Source organism: Bufo bufo, chromosome 1, assembly GCF_905171765.1.
Source record: "Bufo bufo chromosome 1, aBufBuf1.1, whole genome shotgun sequence".
NCBI lineage: Eukaryota > Metazoa > Chordata > Amphibia > Anura > Bufonidae > Bufo > Bufo bufo.
The window spans coordinates 614603827-614626265 of record NC_053389.1 but is presented as its reverse complement, the minus strand read 5'-3'; the positions used below and the strand labels follow the sequence as shown (position 1 = coordinate 614626265).

Sequence of the window (22439 nt, the reverse complement as noted above, 5' to 3'; positions counted from 1 at the left end):
CTTCAAATTGTATAACTGTCAATGTAGGATTGGCACACTCAAAACATGCGGAGCCCCACGGAGTTGAAACAATTTATTATAACTACGTTTGATAAAATATGATAAAATACAATAAAATACATAAAATAAATTAAACAATGGTAGTAGTTTTGTAATATTCGAATCAACTTATTGCAGACAAAGTATCCTGGATGTTCTCAATAGTGGATGGGTCTGCAATGACACACAATAGATGCTTAACTGCAGATCCTAACAACAGGGTGTTGTCTTGCAAATAAAACGCACTCTAGGTCACTACAGTCCATATGTATACAAGTCACAAAATATTCAGAAGGACTGTTTGAATTCCAGGAGGTTGCATCAAACTCCGGTTATATTCATATGCAAGAAAAACGCACTGAGAGACTCTACATGCAGAAAAGCGCATACAGTGATTTCCTATGCAGGCACTATATTCCTATCTCTGTATATCTACAGTTTCTGCAATCCATGCATTCCAAGGTTGTTATAGGAGTTTTTCATAAGAATTTTCTGCATGCATTTATATTTGTATTTTTCTCAAGAATTCTGTTCAAGAGGATCCTCAAAGAAGTTATTCCACACAAAGTCCCGATTGCAATATTCACATATGAACGCTATATTGTTGTTTCGTTATAAATGTAAGTTTGTAACGATAACCCACACTTGTGGGCTTACCTGGCCTTTTTATTCAGCTGTTTTTTTCTGGGTGATTGTCGCTTCCGACTTTAGGCCGGCGTCCCGGTCTTTGCTGTGTCAGCGGCTTAGTATTCCCCAGTGATGACTTTCAGCTGGTTGCAGGCAGGTTAATATAGAGCGTCTTGTTTGAATCCTCGATATCCTCTGGTTTTTAACAGTGCACTGTTATTTCGGGGTTCAAATCCTTCAGGGGTGAAAACTCTCGCCAGACGCGTTTCGGGGACACTCTCCCCTCAGGTTGCCACTGAGGAAGGGGAGAGTGTCCCCGAAACGCGTCTGGCGAGAGTTTCACCCCTGAAGGATTTGAACCCCGAAATAACAGTGCACTGTTAAAAACCAGAGGATATCGAGGATTCAAACAAGACGCTCTATATTAACCTGTCTGCAACCAGCTGAAAGTCATCACTGGGGAATACTAAGCCGCTGACACAGCAAAGACCGGGACGCCGGCCTAAAGTCGGAAGAGACAATCACCCAGAAAAAAACAGCTGAATAAAAAGGCCAGGTAAGCCCACAAGTGTGGGTTATCGTTACAAACTTACATTTATAACGAAACAACAATATAGCGTTCATATGTGAATATTGCAATCGGGAGTTTGTGTGGAATAACTTCTTTGAGGATCCTCTTGAACAGAATTCTTGAGAAAAATACAAATATAAATGCATGCAGAAAATTCTTATGAAAAACTCCTATAACAACCTTGGAATGCATGGATTGCAGAAACTGTAGATATACAGAGATAGGAATATAGTGCCTGCATAGGAAATCACTGTATGCGCTTTTCTGCATGTAGAGTCTCTCAGTGCGTTTTTCTTGCATATGAATATAACCGGAGTTTGATGCAACCTCCTGGAATTCAAACAGTCCTTCTGAATATTTTGTGACTTGTATACATATGGACTGTAGTGACCTAGAGTGCGTTTTATTTGCAAGACAACACCCTGTTAGGATCTGCAGTTAAGCATCTATTGTGTGTCATTGCAGACCCATCCACTATTGAGAACATCCAGGATACTTTGTCTGCAATAAGTTGATTCGAATATTACAAAACTACCACCATTGTTTAATTTATTTTATGTATTTTATTGTATTTTATCATATTTTATCAAACGTAGTTATAATAAATTGTTTCAACTCCGTGGGGCTCCGCATGTTTTGAGTGTGCCAATCCTACATTGACAGTCATGTGACCACAGCCTAGCATGAAAAATAATTAATGCTGAGGCTCATTCCATTTACTACTTTGTTCTCAGAAATTTCTGGGCTCTACGGGAGAGTACTTTTAGACCTAACCATAGACTGTTCTCCCTTTTACAGATATGGCAAGCCAATAGATCACTAGTACTGTAAAACACAACATAGGAGTTGGAATAGATTTGACTTTCCTCATCTAATGATCCGAACTGAGTATGATTTTTGGAGGCAACATGGGGGATCTACTATAAATCACTTATTATATTTATTTGAGCTACACAAAGAACAGATTTTTAATGTTACCTCCAATTAAAACATACGGAACCTGTCCAATTTCCTCATCTCAGACAGTGAATGACCTGATACCCTTTGATAGGGAATTGTAAGGCCCAGGGACCCACTACTTAGTGCCACTGCCAACATATTCTCAATCCAACTACCTGTAAAAGAAAAGTGTCAAGAACTTCCCATCCTGGACAGATAAAGCATGGACTGAGGTCTTGGAGGCTCATGGTGGTCTCTCCACAAGCCAATGATCACTATACATCAGTACTATCTTGCATCAGTGAGTCTTTAGGAAATGAACAAATTGCTGCATGAGTTCTGTCACAGAAGCCATGCACCTCCTGCTGACTTTTTCTGGGATAATCATTGCACACTCTGATATCGTTAGCACTGATCTGATACTGTCAGATTGTGCAAAGACACCCCCAACTGGTAACACCCAGTTGGACTCTTATTGCAAACTGATGGCAGTTTATTTATAAACTTCTAGTAGGAATAAATGATAAATGGCATAGAAGAGCAGTTGTTCCAGAATTGTTATTTCATGTGGAATGTTAGTAGTTACTAAACAGACATTTCAGGTAAGATGGCAGGCACTCTTAAAGATCATTTCCACATTTATCATTGATCGATCAGTTCCACATATCCGATAGACATTTCTATAAGGTGCAAATATTGTATTTATACTGCCATTTTCAAATGCAGATATAGTTATAATTGGAAATCATTTAAAGCAGTATTCCATTTTTAATTATTACATTTATTTCTTTAGAGAGTAGAATGTTGAAACATTTTCTCATATACATCTAGACCTTTATTATAGCTAGAGATGAGCGAATTTAATGTTATGAAATTCGTTCACGCTTCGTTTGGTGGTAAAAGCAGAATTGCGTTATGAATTCCGGTACCACGGACCGTTACGCAATTCTATGACGGAATGCATAACGTAATTTAGAGGCATTCCGTTATTCATTCCGTCATAAGAGAAGTCTATGGCCTGCATAACGGATCCGCCCTGTTCCCGTTATGCAGGAGAGGACTTCCCTGCATAACGGAAACGGGATGGATCTGTCTTGCAGCCCATAGACTTATATTATGACGGAATGAATAACGGAATGCCTCTAAAGGCATTCCGTCATAGAATTGCGTTATGGTCCATGGTAACGGAATCCATAACGCAATTCTGCTTTTACCACCAAACGAAGCGTGAACGAATTTCAAAATATGAAATTCGCTCATAATAATTACAGCTCTCTCTAAGGAAAAAAATGTGTGTGACTTAAAATCAGTTATTCCTTCACTAGTCCTATTTAGTTATCACATGGATGTTTCAGTTAGGCCATGGATACATTACACAGGACTGCTACATGGGCTATACCAAGAAAGGTATTACCAAGAAAGGTATAAATTGTATTATTTCCTATTATATAACCAAGAAAAAATAAATAAAATAAAAATACACCTTTAAAATTTTGTGCATTTAGATGCAATAACTAGTATGATCTTTTGTCAATAAAGGGAATGTAAGCTACTGATTTCACACAACCTCCTTTATCAGATATTACATATTTTGTGTGTAAAATCACCTGTTATACATACCATGTTCTTTCTAGGATATTGAGAATAATCTGGAACTTTCCATATCCGATTGGAATAATGATAAGAAAAGTAACAATCAGGTGGACAAGAAACAAGACCACATGCTGCAGGATGAAACCTTCAGGAAACAGAAGCACAAATACATCCTCATGTAGTCATTTTTCCATATTCAGCATCAGCACTTCAGAATACATTAAAGAGGCTCTGTCACCAGGATCAACCCTATTAAACCAGACATACTGCCTGGTAGGGCTCATCATACTGATTAAAACTATACCTTTCTTTTGTCTGTACGATAAACAGTTGCAGAAATATCTGTGTTTTTATTCATATGCAAATGAGCAATTCGAGCACCAAGAGGCAGGGCAGAATCCTCTGAGCACAGCCTTGTAACACCCCCTGTGCTGTGTGCACACACAACCTTACCTTCATTGACAGGACTAGACATCAAGCTGAGGGCAGAGCCCTGTCCAAATGCTGTGTACTAGCATGTAAATATCATATAAACTAAAGCTTCAACACAACACATATTACTGGTGTCTGTGAATAAAGCAGTAAAATGTATATTAGCTTTCTGAGCAGATCTCAGTGTGGTGAAGCTATAGTACATAGAGTATATGATATGTAGATGCCAGGACACAGCTCTTGGACAGGGCTCAACCCTTAGCCTGTTGTCTAGCCCTGTCAATTGAGGTGTGTGTGTGTGTGTGTGTGTGCAGAGCACAGGGGGTGTTACATAGCATAGTGCTCAGAGGATTCAGCCCCACTGTAACGGTAGCGTACACACACACACACACACAGGGGGGGAGGGAAGTGACAACTGCGCTCCACCCTTACCCCTGGCCCTGCCTACTTGCCTCGCGAGTCCTAATGACAGGGGACAACTGGACGGCAATCCCTAACTTGGAATAAGTGCAGGGATGACAGACAGACAAACAACAGGACGTGAACGGACTGAGTCAATACCAGGAAAGCTACAAAGTACAAAGGATTAGGCAAAGAATGGTCAGGAGAAGCCGGGGTCAAATACCAGGAGAGCAGAGAAGTACAAGAGGAGTCCTAAGAGAGTAGTCAGGTGGGAGCCGAGGTCACAATACCAGGACGGATGCGCAGTACAGGAGGATCAGGCAAAAGGATGGTCAAGGAACAGGATCAGGTAAGTATTCAGCAGTCCAACAAATAGCCAGGAACCTAGAAATTAACAGGCAACCTGTAGCCAGCAGGCTGCCTGTATTTATAGTGGGGAGTGAGGGTCATGTGACGTGGCCAGCGTCACATGACCGACAGACCAACAAGTCGAGCACCGAGTGATCAGCTCGGCGCTCAAGGCAGACTTAGGAGCAGGGAGCCACCCAGCTAGTAAAGCCGCCCTGGGAATGAGGTCAAACACAGATCCCCATTCCCAAAGCTAAGCAACAGGTCTGCGGGCGATGGGGGACCGAGTGCACCTTCGGAACCCCGTGACACCCACCTCTTGGTGCTCGAATTGCATATGAATTAAAACACAGATTTCCCTGCAGCTGTATATCATACAGACAAAAGAAAGGTATAGTTTAAATCAGCATGATGAGCCCTACCAGGCAGTATGTCTGGTTTAACCACCTAAGCCCCTATAGCTTAAACACCCTTAAAGGGTTTCTGTCACCCCACAAAACTAATTTTTTTTTTTTTGGATAGTTAGATTCCTTATAGGGCGATATAGGAGAATATAATAGTCTTACTTACTTTCATGCCGCCTATTCTTTATAAAACGAAGTTTTATAATATGTAAATGAGGGCTCTACCAGCAAGTAGGGCGTCTACTTGCTGGTAGCTGCTGCAGAAATCCGCCCCCTCGCCGATGACATCACCGAAAGAGAAGACGTCATCGGCGCAGGCGCACTGAGGGAGTGCTGAGGAGACGAGCCTCCTCATCTCAGAGCGCCTGCGCCGAATGACCAGAGGCGCGCGATTTTTGAAATACTGACAGGGCCGGCCGGAGGAGGAGATCACGGCTGGCCCTGTCAATCAACACGGCGAGGGGGCGGATTTCTGCAGCAACTACTAGCAAGTAGACGCCCTACTTGCTGGTAGAGCCCTCATTTACATATTATAAAACTTCGTTTTATAAAGAATCGGCCGCATGAAAGTAAGTAAGACTATTATATTCTCCTATATCGCCCTATAAGGAATCTAACTATGCAAAAAAAAAAAATATGAGTTTTGTGGGGTGACAGAAACCCTTTAAAGACCAGGCCACTTTTTACACTTCTGACCTACCCTACTTTCACGGTTTATTGCTCGGTCATACAACTTACCACCCAAATGAATTTTACCTCCTTTTCTTCTCACTAATAGAGCTTTCATTTGGTGGTATTTCATTGCTGCTGACATTTTTACTTTTTTTGTTATTAATCAAAATTTAACGATTTTTTTGCTAAAAAGTGACATTTTTCACTTTCAGGTGTAAAATTTTGCAAAAAAAACGACATCCATATATAAATTTTTCTCTAAATTTATTGTTCTACATGTCTTTGATAAAAAAAAAATGTTTGGGTAAAAAAAAATGGTTTGGGTAAAAGTTATAGCGTTTACAAACTATGGTACAAAAATGTGAATTTCCGCTTTTTGAAGCAGCTCTGACTTTCTGAGCACCTGTCATGTTTCCTGAGGTTCTACAATGGCCAGACAGTACAAACACCCCACAAATGACCCCATTTCGGAAAGTAGACAGCCTAAGGTATTCGCTGATGGGCATAGTGAGTTCATAGAACTTTTTATTTTTTGTCACAAGTTAGTGGAAAATGATGATTTCTTTTTTTCTTACAAAGTCTCATATTCCACTAACTTGTGACAAAAAATAAAAACTTCCATGAACTCACTATGCCCATCAGCGAATACCTTGGGGTGTCTTCTTTCCAAAATGGGGTCACTTGTGGGGTAGTTATACTGCCCTGGCATTCTAGGGGCCCAAATGTGTGGTAAGTTGTTTGAAATCAAAATCTGTAAAAATTGGCCGGTGAAATCCGAAAGGTGCTCTTTGGAATATGGGCCCCTTTGCCCACCTAGGCTGCAAAAAAGTGTCACACATGTGGTATCTCCGTACTCAGGAGAAGTTGGGGAATGTGTTTTGGGGTGTCATTTTACATATACCTATGCTGGGTGAGATAAATATCTTGGTCAAATGCCAACTTTGTATAAAAAAATGTGAAAAGTTGTCTTTTGCCAAGATATTTCTCTCACCCAGCATGGGTATATGTAAAATGACACCCCAAAACACATTCCCCAACTTCTCCTGAGTACGGAGATACCACATGTGTGACACTTTTTTGCAGTCTAGGTGGGCAAAGGGGCCCACATTCCAAAGAGCACCTTTCGGATTTCACCGGCCAATTTTTACAGATTTTGATTTCAAACAACTTACCACACATTTGGGCCCCTAGAATGCCAGGGCAGTATAACTACCCCACAAGTGACCCCATTTTGGAAAGAAGACACCCCAAGGTATTTGCTGATGGGCATAGTGAGTTCATGGAAGTTTTTATTTTTTGTCACAAGTTAGTGGAATATGAGACTTTGTAAGAAAAAAATATATAATTTCCGCTAACTTGGGCCAAAAAAATGTCTGAATGGAGCCTTACAGGGGGGTGATCAATGACAGGGGGGTGATCAATGACAGGGGGGTGATCAGGGAGTCTATATGGGGTGATCACCCCCCTGTCATTGATCACCCCCCTATAAGGCTCCATTCAGATGTCCGTATGTGTTTTGCGGATCCGATCCATCTATCAGTGGATCCGTAAAAATCATACGGACATCTGAATGCAGCCTTACAGGGGGGTGATCAATGACAGGGGGGTGATCAATGACAGGGGGGTGATCAGGGAGTTTATATGGGGTGATCACCCCCCTGTCATTGATCACCCCCCTATAAGGCTCCATTCAGATGTCCGTATGTGTTTTGCGGATCCGATCCATGTATCAGTGGATCCGTAAAAATCATACGGACATCTGAATGCAGCCTTACAGGGGGGTGATCAGGGAGTCTATATGGGGTGATCACTCCCCTGTAAGGCTCCATTCAGATGTCCGTATGTGTTTTGCGGATCCGATCCATGTATCAGTGGATCCGTAAAAATCATACGGACATCTGAATGCAGCCTTACAGGGGGGTGATCAATGACAGGGGGGTGATCAATGACAGGGGGGTGATCAATGACAGGGGGGTGATCAGGGAGTCTATATGGGGTGATCACTCCCCTGTAAGGCTCCATTCAGACGTCCGTATGCGTTTTGCGGATCCGATCCATCTATCAGTGGATCCGTAAAATTCATACGGACCTCTGAATGGAGCCTTACAGGGGGGTGATTAATGACAGGGGGGTGATCAGGGAGTCTATATGGGGTGATCACCTCCGTCATTGATCACTCCCCTGTAAGGCTCCATTCAGACGTCCGTATGCGTTTTGCGGATCCGATCCATCTATCAGTGGATCCGTAAAATTCATACAGACCTCTGAATGGAGCTTTACAGGGGGGTGATCAATGACAGGGGGGTGATCAATGACAGGGGGGTGATCAGGGAGTCTATATAGGGTGATCAGGGGTGATCAAGGGTGAATAAGGGGTTAATAAGTGACAGGGGGGGGAGGTGTAGTGTAGTGGTGCTTGGTGCAACATATTACTGAGCTACCTGTGTCCTCTGGTGGTCGATCCAAACAAAAGGGACCACCAGAGGACCAGGTAGCAGGTATATTAGACGCTGTTATCTAATATACCTGTTAGGGGTTAAAAAAATTGCATCTCCAGCCTGCCAGCGAACGATCGCCGCTGGCAGGCTGGAGATCCACTCGCTTACCTTCCGTTCCTGTGAGCGCGCGCCTGTGTGCGCGCGTTCACAGGAAATCTCGCGTCTCGCGAGATGACGCACGGATGCGTCCAGGAGCAATGAATCAACCACCTTCCGGACGCATCCGTGCGTTAGGCGGTCGGGAGGTGGTTAATAGGGTTGATCCTGGTGACAGAGCCTCTTTAAGCACCCCCACTAAGACTAGTAAGAAAACCTACCTGTGCAGGTCACAGCAGCTTGGTAACTGATGTGACTCATCCAGCTGGCAAGAGCTGGTGGAGATGGTTGAAGAGAGCGGGGCTTTAGAAAGACCTGTGAGACCTGACCAGCACACAAAGACTGTAGCGCCCATCTAGAAGACAAAAAATTTAGGGTAAATAAGAACACACGTAAATAGGATAGGTACTATTGTAACTACAACATGCAGACCTGTACAGGGGAATTCCAGGGTCTCTGTGCCAAACATATCTACTTTATTCAGGTCCTTAAATTGCCTCCTGGGCACTTTAAGGACCTGGCATAATAAAAGTTCATATTCACACTACTACTGATAATTAGTGATGGACAAACATCTGCTGGGACGCTTCGCGAACCCGATCGTGCGAACGCGATCAAATGTTCGCGAACCGCAAGTTCGCAGCGGGTCCCATTCATTTTAATGGCAGGCAAACCTGAAAAACCTTCAGCTTATATTTGCAGCTAAGAAATAATTACTAGAAGTGCACAAATAGTCCCACAACATGGACAGTGACATACCAGATGTATTATTCGAATTTGCGATCTCCATTTATTATTTTTTTCAATGCAAAATATTGGCAATATATTTTTCGCGTACGCGCATGTGCAAATGCACTATACAGTACCCAAATGCACTATAAAGAAAGTATATTGGTATATAACACCCCGCTTCAATCAGTTTTTTTTGGGGGGCAACTGATAAATCACACCAGTAGAAATTATTTGTCCCAATAACGCTTGTCCCTCTATATACCTGCAGTATCGCAGCAGAACCGCACACAATACAAATGCACTATAATATACTTTGTAATATAGAAAGTATATTATAACATTGTACAAGGAAGGCAATCCATTATAATATACATAAAGATAAAATGTAACCTTTAATAATTTTACTATGAGGGTCCATTCACACGACCGTAAGTGTTTTGTGGATCTGCAAAACACGGACACCGGCAATGTGCATTCTGCAATTTGTGGACCGTACATAGCCGGCACTATAATAGAAAATGCCTAATCTTGTCTGCAATTGCGGACAAGAATAGGACATGTTCTATTTTTTTACGGAAACGGAAGCACAGATGCGGAAGTGCGAATCCGCAAATGCGGATGCGGACAGCACATTCCGTCCCCATTGAACATGAATGGGTCTACACCCGTTCCGCAAAATTGCGGAACGGATGTGGACCCATTTTGCGGATGTGTGAATGGAAAAGATATCCCTCAAAATGAAAATAAATTAAATTATTTAAGTTAAAGGGGTTCTGCACTTTGTTTTAACTGATGATCTATCCTCTGGATAGATCATCAGCATCTGATCGGCGAGGGTCCGACACCCAGGATCCCCGCCGATCAGCTGTTTGAGAAGGCAGCGGCGTTCCAGCAGCGGCGCGGCCTTCTCACTGTTTACCGCTGGCCCAGTGACGTCACGACTAGTATCAACTAGCGTGGGCGGGGCTAAGCTCCATTCAAGTGAACAGAGCTTAGCCCCGCCCACGCTAGTTGATACTAGTCATGACGTCACTGGGCCAGCGGTAAACAGTGAGAAGGCCGCGGAGCTGCTGAAGCGCCGCTGAATTCTCAAACAGCTGATCGGCGGGGGTCCCGGGTGTCGGACCCCTCCGATCAGATGCTGATGATCTATCCAGAGGATAGATCATCAGTTAAAACAAAGTGCAGAACACCTTTAAGCAAAAAGCATAGATGTGGTAGGCAATAACAAGTGCTCGGCGGCACTAAATCAGGTGCTCGGCGTTACCAAATCAGAAACCATGTCCTATCATAATCCGGGGGGTTCCAGTGCACATCCATGAATCCCAGAGGGAAAGCAAAAACCATCTATCCCTGGGCTAGATGATGATGTGGTATTGAAGGACAGGGTGGGCAAAGAACTGTCCCTGATATTGCCCTACAGGGGGGTGCTATTCTGGCCCTGATAGCCTAACCACAGACCACCCGCCCTGATAAGAGCGACCCCGTCCGGAACCTTACCCTATATAAAAATGGCCCTAGTAAGCCCTTAGCCCCTAGGCCCCTGACTTCCAGGTGATCACTATATAGATCTATGTGTTTTTGACTCATTATAAAAGTATATTATAAGTATATCGCACCCCTCTGTGTATCACACATATAGATAGCACACCTATACTAGTCCTTAAAATGACTTTTGTGGCCCTATTAGCTAGCGTTTGGTGTCCCTAACAGCCTGTCCCTGCTCCACACGGCAACCTCTCCCTACACTGGCAAAACACTGAATGTAAAATGGCGACCAGATCAGGTTTATTTATAAGGTAGGGGGTATGTCCATGTGCTGAAATGTCTCAATTGGCTGTCCTGTACCACCTGATGGATGTGTCATGGGTCAAAGTTCTTCATAATGTAAAAGAATATGGCAGGCGTGAATTTCTCCATATGTTCGGCAAATCGCGAACACGCAAAGTTCGCCGTGAAATGATCGGCGGGCGAACCGCAAGGCCATCTCTACTGATAATAAAAGATCTTCAAAAGGTATAGTATTTCTGCTCTCCCCAGCAACCTTCCTAGGCTGACAGATAGCCTTTAATCTCTGCCAATTCAAATTAATTGTGCTAAGTCACAACAGGACAGAAGGATTTGTGACAAGCCTGCTACTTTGGTTTCTAAGTGTAGAAATGGTGCTTGGTTAAGCAAAGAGTAACAAATATTTGGCACAATTTATTCCAGCATCTACTTGGTCTAAACTGAGATCATCAAGTAAGATGGTGTTCTAGAACAGTTTGATCCATGTCGTTATGCTCCAAATTCATATAAATTTATGTACCAAAATAATAAATCAGACTAAATTAAAACCACCTTGTCAGTAGGCATTAGAGAAAGACCCAAATAAGGACAGAAATAATAAATCTGCCATTTATTAGAATCTCAAATACTTTCACATTTGACTAAATATAGGTTTGGCTTATTCTCACCTCCCTGACATATCATCTTACCTGTGTTTGACCAGCGACCGCAGCAGCATTGTTATTGTTACAGCACAGGACAACACCAGAGCAGCAATGTAACATACTGTAATAAAAAAGAAATAAAATAATAATAAAATTAAAATAATAAAATTAAATAAAAAAATGCAAACCTTAAATTTACTTGCACAGAAACATAAATGTCACCGCCAGTTCTGTGAGAAGATCTGGCAGACGTTTTTCTCTACCTCTTGTATGATGTTCTTTGTTTTGGTTTCACTTTATCATCTCCCTTCCTTCTGCCAGGTGTCACTTATTTCGACTAATCGTCTTCCTTTATATACCCTCCCATACTGCCTCACTTTGCGGTTTATACTACTTCCTGGATGAGGTGTTCACTGCTGGAGGCTGCTTCTGCTGTTTGTACAGATAAGTCTTTTACTTTATTGTGTTTCCTTGCTGGCTTGATTCTAGGTGACCCTGACTCCGTCCATATTAAGTGCAGGGAGCCGGTGGTCGTGTCCCCTCACTATTATAGGGTTTTCAGGTGTCACACAGTATTAGGTATTCGGGCATGCAATCGTCTACCATACAGACCCTTGCATGTGCATAGCAGTCAGGGACAGCTCTTAGGGTATTATAGGGCTCACCTATAAGCTCCTTAGTTTGGGAACAAGCCAGTCGCTCGTTTATTTATATGTTCCAGCTATCTGCTATTTTCATCCGTGACAATAAATGTGTGAACTTCTCTCATCATAACTAAAGGCAATGGTTTTCAGCACAATCCCTACATCGACCAATCAGTACGTGTTTTCCACATGGCCAGTCAGGAGTAATTATTTACAGGGGGTCATTAACAAACTGGACAGAAAACAGAAGAGCAGCAGTTTTTGCACTTGCAAATTTAGCAATTTTACCAAGCATGAAATAACAGTTTGCCACAGGGATGTATGTGCTGCAAATATCACTTGAAAAGCATGCTGTCACTATATAACAAGGGCGAGAAACTTCCATGCACGCAAATAGATAATTTGGGATTTTTATTTTTGAATATTAAATTTCATCTATGCACAATATTTTCATCATCGTTTATGATACACTGGGCAATTAATGTAGGAACGGTACGTGAAACTAGCCATATGTTCCTAGTTAAAACATTATGTTACAAAGTATATTTAAATGTGATCATGATCACCATAAAAGTTGGATAATGTTTTAAATATATTACATAATTTTTTTTGTACTTACTGATCCTTTAGCACAGCCTGTATTAGGGTGCGGCCATGATGTGGTCGGGTTGCAGCCATGCTGCAGCCAATTAGCCTGTATAGTCGGTCTTCATTGTTAATGGTCACGCAGCACCTTCAATATCGCGTCACCATTAACAATGAAGTCCGATTATACAGTGTGGTCTTAATTGGTTAAATGAAAGGAAACTGTGGGTTAATTGGCACACAGTTCTTGACGGCAGCACAGCTGCAACCTGACCGTATCACTGCTGCTCTGTGTGGCCTTACCCTTAAAGTCCAGAACTGCTTTCAGATTTTTAATGGACGCAAAATGGTCAACATCTTGCCAACATAGCAATGTTCTTCACAGACTACACACGTATCCATTGATTTTAATGTGAGTCATCCTTGTCCTTCAACTGACCACAAGATAACGAAGTATTCTCCATCTTCGTTTTAGCTCTATATTCGTCAACTTCGCTAATTCTAGCAATCAAATAGGAAAGTTGACTAGAGACAGCTAAGTTTTTAATTCGCTATGCAATAATATTACTTTGCTTTTTTTTTAAAATAAATAAAATAATTATAATACTTGATAATTATTATAATTATTCTATTTATTAAAAAAAAAAGCAAAGTAATATAATCGCATAGCGAATTAAACACAGCTGTCTCTATAGTCAACTTTCCTATTTGATTGCTAGAATTAGCGAAGTTGACGAATATGGAGCTAAAACGAAAATGGAGAATGCTTTGTTATGTTCGTTTTGAGGAATATGACGAATACATTCGTCATATTCATCATCTTCGCTAATTCTACCAAGCCAACCATAGTAAACCAGGTCTAAGTTGAAATCGCAATGCGATTACTTCAAGTTATATTAATCGAATTGCGATTTCAACTTAGAGCTGTGTTTCTAATGGGTCTGCTTGCTAGAATTAACGAAGTTATCGAATATGAAATATAGCAGTGCTAAGTTGAAATCGCAATTCGATTAATATAAATTGAAGTAATCGCATTGCGATTTCAACTTAATTCTCACATCCGACAGTACATTCTAGTATGGAGGCGTTCCCATGGTGATGGGGACGCTCCATGAGCACGGAAGTCGGCAGAAGCGGCAACGGGCACTGACTGGAGCAGCCAGGAAGCCAGGAATCCTCAGTACAGGTAAGAACTACTTTTGGGAAGTGGGAAAGGAAAAAATATAACAAGAAAAAAAAAAAACACAAATATTCGAGATAGCGAATTTATAGTGCTATATTCGAAATATTCGCGAATTAGCGAAGTGCCGATATTCGCAAAAAAAAAGCGCTATTCGAATATTCGCGCTCAACACTAGTCTTTGGGTCTATTAAAATAACTGACAGAACACAGATGAGATCCATGTTCTGTCAGTGATTACCTTTATAAGCTGTCAGTGCATGTGGAACACAGATGATGCATGTGTCACAAAAGTGGCTAGTAACCACTGAAGATAGGTACTGAGCAACAGGAGTTGGTCCAGTCAAGCACTTTATTCCCAAAAGATGGAGAGTTCACACATATCAAATATACAGTAGCATGTTGTAAGATTCCACTAAGTCTAAGGACTGGCCCTTCTTCACAATGCTAAAGGTGTTTCAAGTTCCAGTATCAGAGGCAAATCCAGAGGGAAGAGTGACGAAACTTGCTCTCAAACCCTATATTGTCCGGTCTGGCCTTTTTGAATTACATTTTTGTAGTACATTGTCTCTCACCTTCCACTGTCCAGATATAGTATACAATGTAGTCCACAGCTTTTTCCTTATCCTTATCAACAGTCAATCCAAATCCACCTAGAACGAGTATAGTTTCTGCATTAATAGAACCACGCATCTTCTGCACTGTTGGGAGGAATCCTACCAGAAGAAGGAGGGCCACCTGTTGTAGGAATGAAATATGAGTTACAGTGAGGAACAGAGGTATTTGAACACCCTGCGATTTTGCAAGTTCTCCCACTTAGAAATCATGGAGGGGTCTGAAATTCACATTGTAGCTGCATTCCCACTCTGAGAGACAGAATAAAAATTTAAAAAAATCAGGAAATCACATTGTATGATTTTTTAATAATTAATTTGTCTTGCATTGCTGAACATAAGTATTTGAACACCTGAGAAACAGCAAGAATTCTGCAAAACAGCAAGACTTGTTACTGTGCCTTTAAAAAGTCCACTTCTACTCCACTCATTAATCTAACTTAGTAGCACCTGTCTGAGCTCTTTAAAGACACCTGTCCACCCCACAGTCAGTCAGACGCCAAATACTACCATGGGCAAGACCAAAGAGCTGTCAAAAGACACCAGAGACAAAATTGTGGACATCCACAAGGCTGGAAAGGGCTACGGGGCAATTGCCAAGCAGCTTGGTGAAAATAGATCAACTGTTGGAGTAATTGTTAGAAATTGGAAGAGGCTAAAGACGACTGTCAGTCTCCCTCGGACTGGGGCTCCATGCAAGATCTCACCTTGTGGGGTATCACTGATGATAAGAAAGGTGAGGAATCAGCCCAGAACTACAAGGGAGGAGCTGGTCAATGACATGAAGAGAGCTGGGACCACAGTTTCAAAGGTCACTGTCGGTAGAACACTACACCGTCATGGTTCCAATTATGCATTGCACGGAAGGTTCCCCTGCTCAAGTCATCGCATGTCCAGGCCCATCTGAAGTTTGCCAATGACCATGTTGGCATGGGAGAAAGTCATGTGGTCAGATGAGACCAAAGTAGAACTTTTTGGTCTAAACTTCACTCGTCGTGTTTGGAGGAAAAAGAAGGATGCGTTGCATCCCAAGAACACCATCCCTACTGTGAAGCATGGGGGTGGTAACATCATGCTTTGGGGGTGCTTTTCTGCGAAGGGGGCAGGACGACTGCACTATATTAAGGAGAGGATGAATGGGGCCATTTATTGTGAAATTTTGAGCAACAACCTCCTTTCCTCAGTCAGAGCATTGAAGATGGGTCGTGGCTGGATCTTCCAACATGACAACGACCCGATGCACACAGCCAGGATAACCAAGGAGTGGCTCCGTAAGAAGAATATCAAGGTTTTGGAGTGGCCTAGCCAGTCTTCTGACCTAGATCCAATAGAACATCTTTGGAGGGAGCTGAAACTCTGTGTTGCTCTGCGACAGCCCCGAAACCTGACAGATCTAGAGGAGATCTGTGTGGAGGAGTGGGCCCAAATCCCTGTAGCAGTGTGTGCAAACCTGGTCAAAAACTACAGGAAACGTTTGACCCCTGTAATTGCAAACAAAGGCTTCTGTACCAAATGCAGCAGTGCAAGACAAATAAATTCTTAAAAAATCATACAATGTGATTTCCTTATTTTTTTTATTTTTTTATTCTGTCTCTCAGAGTGGAAATGCCCCTACAATGTGAATTTCAGACTCCTCCATGATTTCTAAGTGGGAGAACTTGCAAAATCGCAGGGTGTTCAAATAGTTCTGTCTCTTACTGTACATAGTTAGCCCATTCCTTCAGTTCCAAATTCAGTTCCAGGATCACCTCTCACATTTTACCTGATAGACGGACAATACAGATACTGTAACTGCCAGTAAGGATCTTTGTGATAAGCGAAAACCTGTGGAAAAAAGAAGAACTGTAGTGAAGTATGGAATTTGCATAAACATGATCTCCATGATCATGTCTGTATCTCTGATCTGTATCTCATTATGCTTCATTCACACGTCAGTGTTCGGTCAGTGATTTCCATCAGTGATTGAGAGCCAAAACCAGGTGGGGCTCTAAACAGAACAGGTGCAGATCTTTCCCTTATACATTATGTCTGTGGAGGCTCCACTCCTGGTTTTGGCTCACAATCACTGATGGAAATCACTGACCGAACACTGACGTGTGAATGAGGCTTATTAACCTAGTATTATAAAGACACTGAAGGGGACAAGAAGTACATTACCTATATTGGAAGAACAGAGATAGGAGCAGAGATTAAGTGAAACCTGGGAGCCAATGCTGACTGAGTCTTTGCTGTAAAACAGACATGGACAGTTAGATTGCTAGTAACAGGAATGCATACTTCTCTTGATGATGTCATTTTTTGTGCATTTTTTTTGGCCTGGCGATTTCAACAACGTTTTTTAGTAAAAAAAAAATGCCAGCTCCAGATGTTGTATGAACATCTATGGGAAATATTAAACACAGGTTGAATAGGCATTTTTAGTGACATTTTGGGTCACTGTTATTTTTTTAAATCACAGCACGATCTGGGTCTGTTTTCTCCCCTCATTTTCTGGCCGTTTTCGCACCCACAGATATCCATTGTGTTTTTTGTCCTGCTGGAAACACGCAAGTACCATTATATCCTGTGTTTTTAATGCAGTTTTTGCACGCCTTTTTTTGTATCATATGATCTACCCATACTTCTCTAAACAGAGGTAACATTACGGGGTTAGGGTCCATCATTTCCTATGAAAAAAACATAATGTATCCCCCAAAAAATATGGAAAAACAGCAGGTACTAAAACACACTATATGGGCAAAAACAACTCAAAACATCTAAAAAAAAAAAGCACAAAAGTCGCTGACCAAATAAGGTGTTTTTTGTGGCTTTCTGGTTGCACACAACTGAAATGTAAAACTGTGTGTGGCAGCACCCTAACCTATATTATATACGGTGAAACAAGCAAACAAAACTACATGTTGCCATAAACAAAGCTCAAATAGTTTCATCTTTATTAATACATCCATAAAAAGTCATAAAAATACATAAAAAGTACAAATAGTGCAGGACAGACTGAATACCATGTGCTATCACTTATAATCACTCTGGTCTGTATTACAATTCATTCCGTTCGTGTTCAAAGTAGTTTTCTCTATGATGTTTGTTCGTTCTTTGCCCCTTGGGCTTAGGTATTTTGCTCTTTCGTGATACAGGCCTTATTATATTGTCATGTGGGGAGTATACACTTGGTTATTATAAGTGGTAGCACAATTAAGTACATGGTATTCAGTCTGTCCTGCACTATTTGTACTTTTTATGTATTTTTATGATTTTTTTTATGCTGAATTAATAAAAATGAAGTTATTTAAGCTTTATTTATGGCAATGTGTGGTTTTGTTTGTTCATTGATCATGTAGTTAGGCACCACACAAACTTAAGGGTTGTGCTAAACCTACTGGTTATCAGTTTAACATCCTAACCTAGCCTTATATCCATAAAGGGTCATTCACACGTCCGTATGTGTTTTGTGGATCTGCAAATTGCAGATCCGCAAAACACGGACACCGGCAATGTGCGTTCCGCATTTTGCGGACCGCACATCACTGGCACTCCCATAGAAAATGCCTTTTCTTGTCCGCAATTGCGGACAAGAATAGGACATGTTCTATTTTTTTGCGGAACGGAAGTGCGGATGCAGACAGCACATTCCGGCCCTATTGAAAATGAATGGGTCCGATCCTGTTCCGCAAAATTGACCCATTTTGCGGAAGTGTGAATGGACCCTAATAGTGCTCTACTGAGCTAAAGTTAGATCGCTATAGAACCCTATACCGGCAGTTACACACTTAGGCCTCAAGCACACGAACATATGTATTTTGCAGTGGATGACTTCCGTGTGCATTCTCTATTTTGCGAAACGGAACAGCTGGCCCCTAATAGTACAGCACTATCCTTGTCTGTAATGCGGACAATAATAGGACAAGTTCTATTTTTTTGCAGAATGGAAATACAGACATACAGAAACGGAATGCACACGATATTACGTTGGTTTTTTTTTGCGGACCCATTGAAATGAATGATTCCGTATACGGTCCGCAAAAAAAATGGAACGGACACAGAAAGACAATACGTTCGTGTGCACGAGGCCTTAAGTTTTTGAGGCTTTTTATACCTTGTAAAAACACTATGAAATTCACATGAAATCTAAGCAAGCTCTGGGTGTGGCGTTTTTCAGACTTTTTCACATAGATTTCTCTATAAAAAATCCAAGCAAAACATTATGTGAATGAAAAAAAAACACCACAAAATTTTTGAAAAGGGTGTCACAAACTTGGTTCAGTAGAGCGTATTTTGCAGAACGGAAGGGCCTAATAAAACAGCCCTTTCCTTGTCCGTAATGCAGACAATAATAGGACTATCTTTCTTGTAGAGCGGCCATGCAGGCATATGGACACGGAATGCACACTGAGTCATTTTGGTTTTATTTGCAGCACCACTGAAGTGAATGATTCTGTATACAGGCCGCAAAAAACAGACACGGGAACAAGAAACGTTAGTGTGCACGAGCCCTTAAGTGCATGACATTTGCTTCCATACAAAGTATGTCTAAATTGGATCTGTATGGGTATTGTGTTTAGCCTATAGAATTCAACAGGTTGAATTTCAAAATGCATGTTTTGTATTTCCATAGTTCCCACGTGCGGAGAAGTTCTGTTTTAGCAGCATTGCAAAAAACAGCAAAAGAACAGTTAATCTCTTGGATGAAAAATACACAACTCAGGACACAAACTGAACAAAAATGGATACAATACGGAAACAGAGATGGAACAAATTGTAAAAAATAATCCTTAATGTGCAATTATATTTTATCTGTATTTTCATACTCAAATTTGAACAAGTCCCTAAATTATCTCTATGCAACATATGCACAAGACTACATATGACAGCTATATGGTGTCATACATTTCTGTACCATGTCAAACAGTGACCGTTATGCAATGACGACATATTTAATAATAAAAAAAAATTTGACTAGCCATGTTAATTTTTTTTAAAAATATTCCACTTTTCTGGCTGACACTTCCCACTTTCTGAAGCTGATGTGGCTGCTTTGCTGTATAGCTTGTGACAGCATGAGGAGAGCCATCTGACAAGTGAATAGCAGAACTATACTCTATACAAACAGACAGGGCTCTGTGCCTATCCTGCTTGTCACTACCTGGTCTCATGACTTCTCTGTCCATTGACTGCAATTCTTTACAGCTGTCATCTAGCACACACACACACCCTGCTGTACTGTCTATGCAGACAATGCAAGATGGGTCTCCAATAGAGATGAGCGAATTTCCGCTTATGAAATTCGTTCACACTTTGTTTGTTGTTTAAAGGTGAATTGCGTTATGGATTCTCTTACCACAGACCATGACACAATCCTATGACGGAATGCATAACGGAATGCCTTTAGAGGAGAGGACTTCCCTGAATAACGGAAACGGGAAGGATCCGTTTTGCAGCCCATAGACTTCTATTATGACGGAATGAATAACGGAATGCCTCTAAAGGCATTCCGTTATGCATTCCGTCATAGAATTGCGTTATGGTCCGTGGTAACGGAATCCATAACGCAATTCACCTTTAACCAACAAACGAAGTGTGAACGAATTTCGAAATATGAAATTCGCTCATCTCTAGTCTCCAATATGGCTGTCCCAGGAGAAAGAAAGAAATAGCTACAACATTTAAAGCAATATAACATATTGTTATATCGCATAATAAAACTAAATTACATGAGACATCTTTAAAAACATTTTGCCAGCTACATGAGCACAAGCTAAAAATGTAACATGCATGGTCATTTTTGAAGTCTGAATTATGACTTTTTCCACTACATGAGCCTCAGGGAGTGAGTAATAAATTATCTAGAATCCATGACTACTGCTTCGAATCACTAACCCCTCAAATTTGAAACACATGTTAGTAATTTAGTGGTCTAGGCAAATCTGACAACTGAAGAAATGCACATATTTGCATAATATCTATTTTCTAGTGAATCTGCAGACCTGGTTTTAGATGCCTTGCGTCTCAGAAGGCTTTTCAGGTATTTGAGGTAGTAATCTCTTTCAGACATCTAAAAATAAAAACAGAAAAAATAATCATAATTGGTAAATACAAGGGATACAGAGCTAATTTAATATACTTATCCCAGCTTGTTCGGTAGATCTATCTATCTATTGATCAATCTGTATACTATCTATTATCTATCGATCAATCTATAGTCTATCTATCTATCTATCTATCTATCTATCTATTATCTATCTATCTATCTATTATCTATCTATCTATCTATCTATCTATCTATTATCTATCTATCTATCTATTATCTATCTATCTATCTATCTATCTATCTATTATCTATCTATCTATCTATTATCTATCTATCTATCTATCTATCTATCTCATATCTATCTATCTATTATCTATCTATCTATCTATTATCTATCTATCTATTATCTATCTATCTATCTATCTATCTACCTATCTATCTATTATCTATCGATCAATCTGTCTTCTATCTATCTATCTATCTATCTATCTATCTATTATCTATCGATCAATCTGTATACTATATATCTATCTATTATCTATCTATTATCTATCTATCTATCTCATATCTATCTATCTATCTATCTATCTATCTATCTATCTATCTATCTATCTATCTATCTATCTATCTATCTATTATCTATCTATCTATCTATTATCTATCGATCAATCTGTCTTCTATCTATCTATCTATCTATCTATCTATCTATCTAAAAAAAATAGAAAAATGACAGCACAAGAAGAGAAATAAAAATAGAAAATGGGACTAGACTATTGCCCAACAAGTAAAAAATGCAAACGGGCAGCACTCTGAGATAATTGAAAAAAAGTGAAGAAAAATGTATTCACCCATGTGGATGCCATCCACATGGGTGAATAAATATTTCTTCATTTTTTTCAATTATCTCAGAGTGCTGCCTGTTTGCATTTTTTAAATCTATCTATCTATCTATCTATCTATCTATCTATCTATCTATCTATATATCTGTTTTCTTTTATTTCTTTTTTTTCCAAGACACAAGACTTTTATGTCATTAATTCAATTCGATTCAATACAGTCATTAAAAACCGATTACATGTGGGTTCCCCACCTAACATTCCCAAACCTGTAAAATTACGTCTTACTTACGGCTACTTTTACACTTGCTGTAGCCTTTTCTGGTGGGGGAAAAGCCTGCTGGATTTGTGCTACCGCTAGTCCACCGCCTGGCCAGACGTCCACTCCGGTCCCATTCACTACAATGGGAGGTCTGGCCACAGCACGGCAAACATGAGAGGGGAGGGGGCCGTACAAAAACCGAAGCATGCTGTCGTTTTATTCCAGTCTCCTCTCGGCATGTTTGCCGTGCTGAGCCGAACCTCCGGCCCGCCCCCATTATAGTGAATAGGGCTGGACTTCCGATGGCATGGTGGACTAGTGGCAGCGCGGAAAAGGCTACCGCAAGTGTGAAAGTAGCCTTATCATACATGCTTATGTACACACAGTTTACAGTACTACATAGCCATACAGAACAAAAACCACATGTGTAGTGCAAATAACAGTGCCCCAAATCTCATCATATGTTTTATTTACTAAAGAAAACTCCACCTGAAAACATTTCCAGCAC

At 40.8% G+C, this 22439-nt stretch overlaps 1 protein-coding gene across 1 annotated transcript in view; it reads right to left on the bottom strand.

Annotated features, from left to right (window-relative positions):
* Positions 1-22439, bottom strand: part of STRA6 (signaling receptor and transporter of retinol STRA6) — a 110768-nt gene that overhangs the window by 31067 nt on the left and 57262 nt on the right. Inside the window, exons 8-14 of the mRNA XM_040413704.1 lie at positions 20790-20857; positions 16966-17036; positions 16571-16632; positions 14770-14932; positions 11831-11906; positions 8843-8976; positions 3797-3914 (exon numbers count right to left, since the gene is read on the bottom strand). Coding sequence (XP_040269638.1) covers positions 3797-3914; positions 8843-8976; positions 11831-11906; positions 14770-14932; positions 16571-16632; positions 16966-17036; positions 20790-20857 — 692 coding nt within the window. The remainder of the gene's footprint in view (positions 1-3796; positions 3915-8842; positions 8977-11830; positions 11907-14769; positions 14933-16570; positions 16633-16965; positions 17037-20789; positions 20858-22439) is intronic.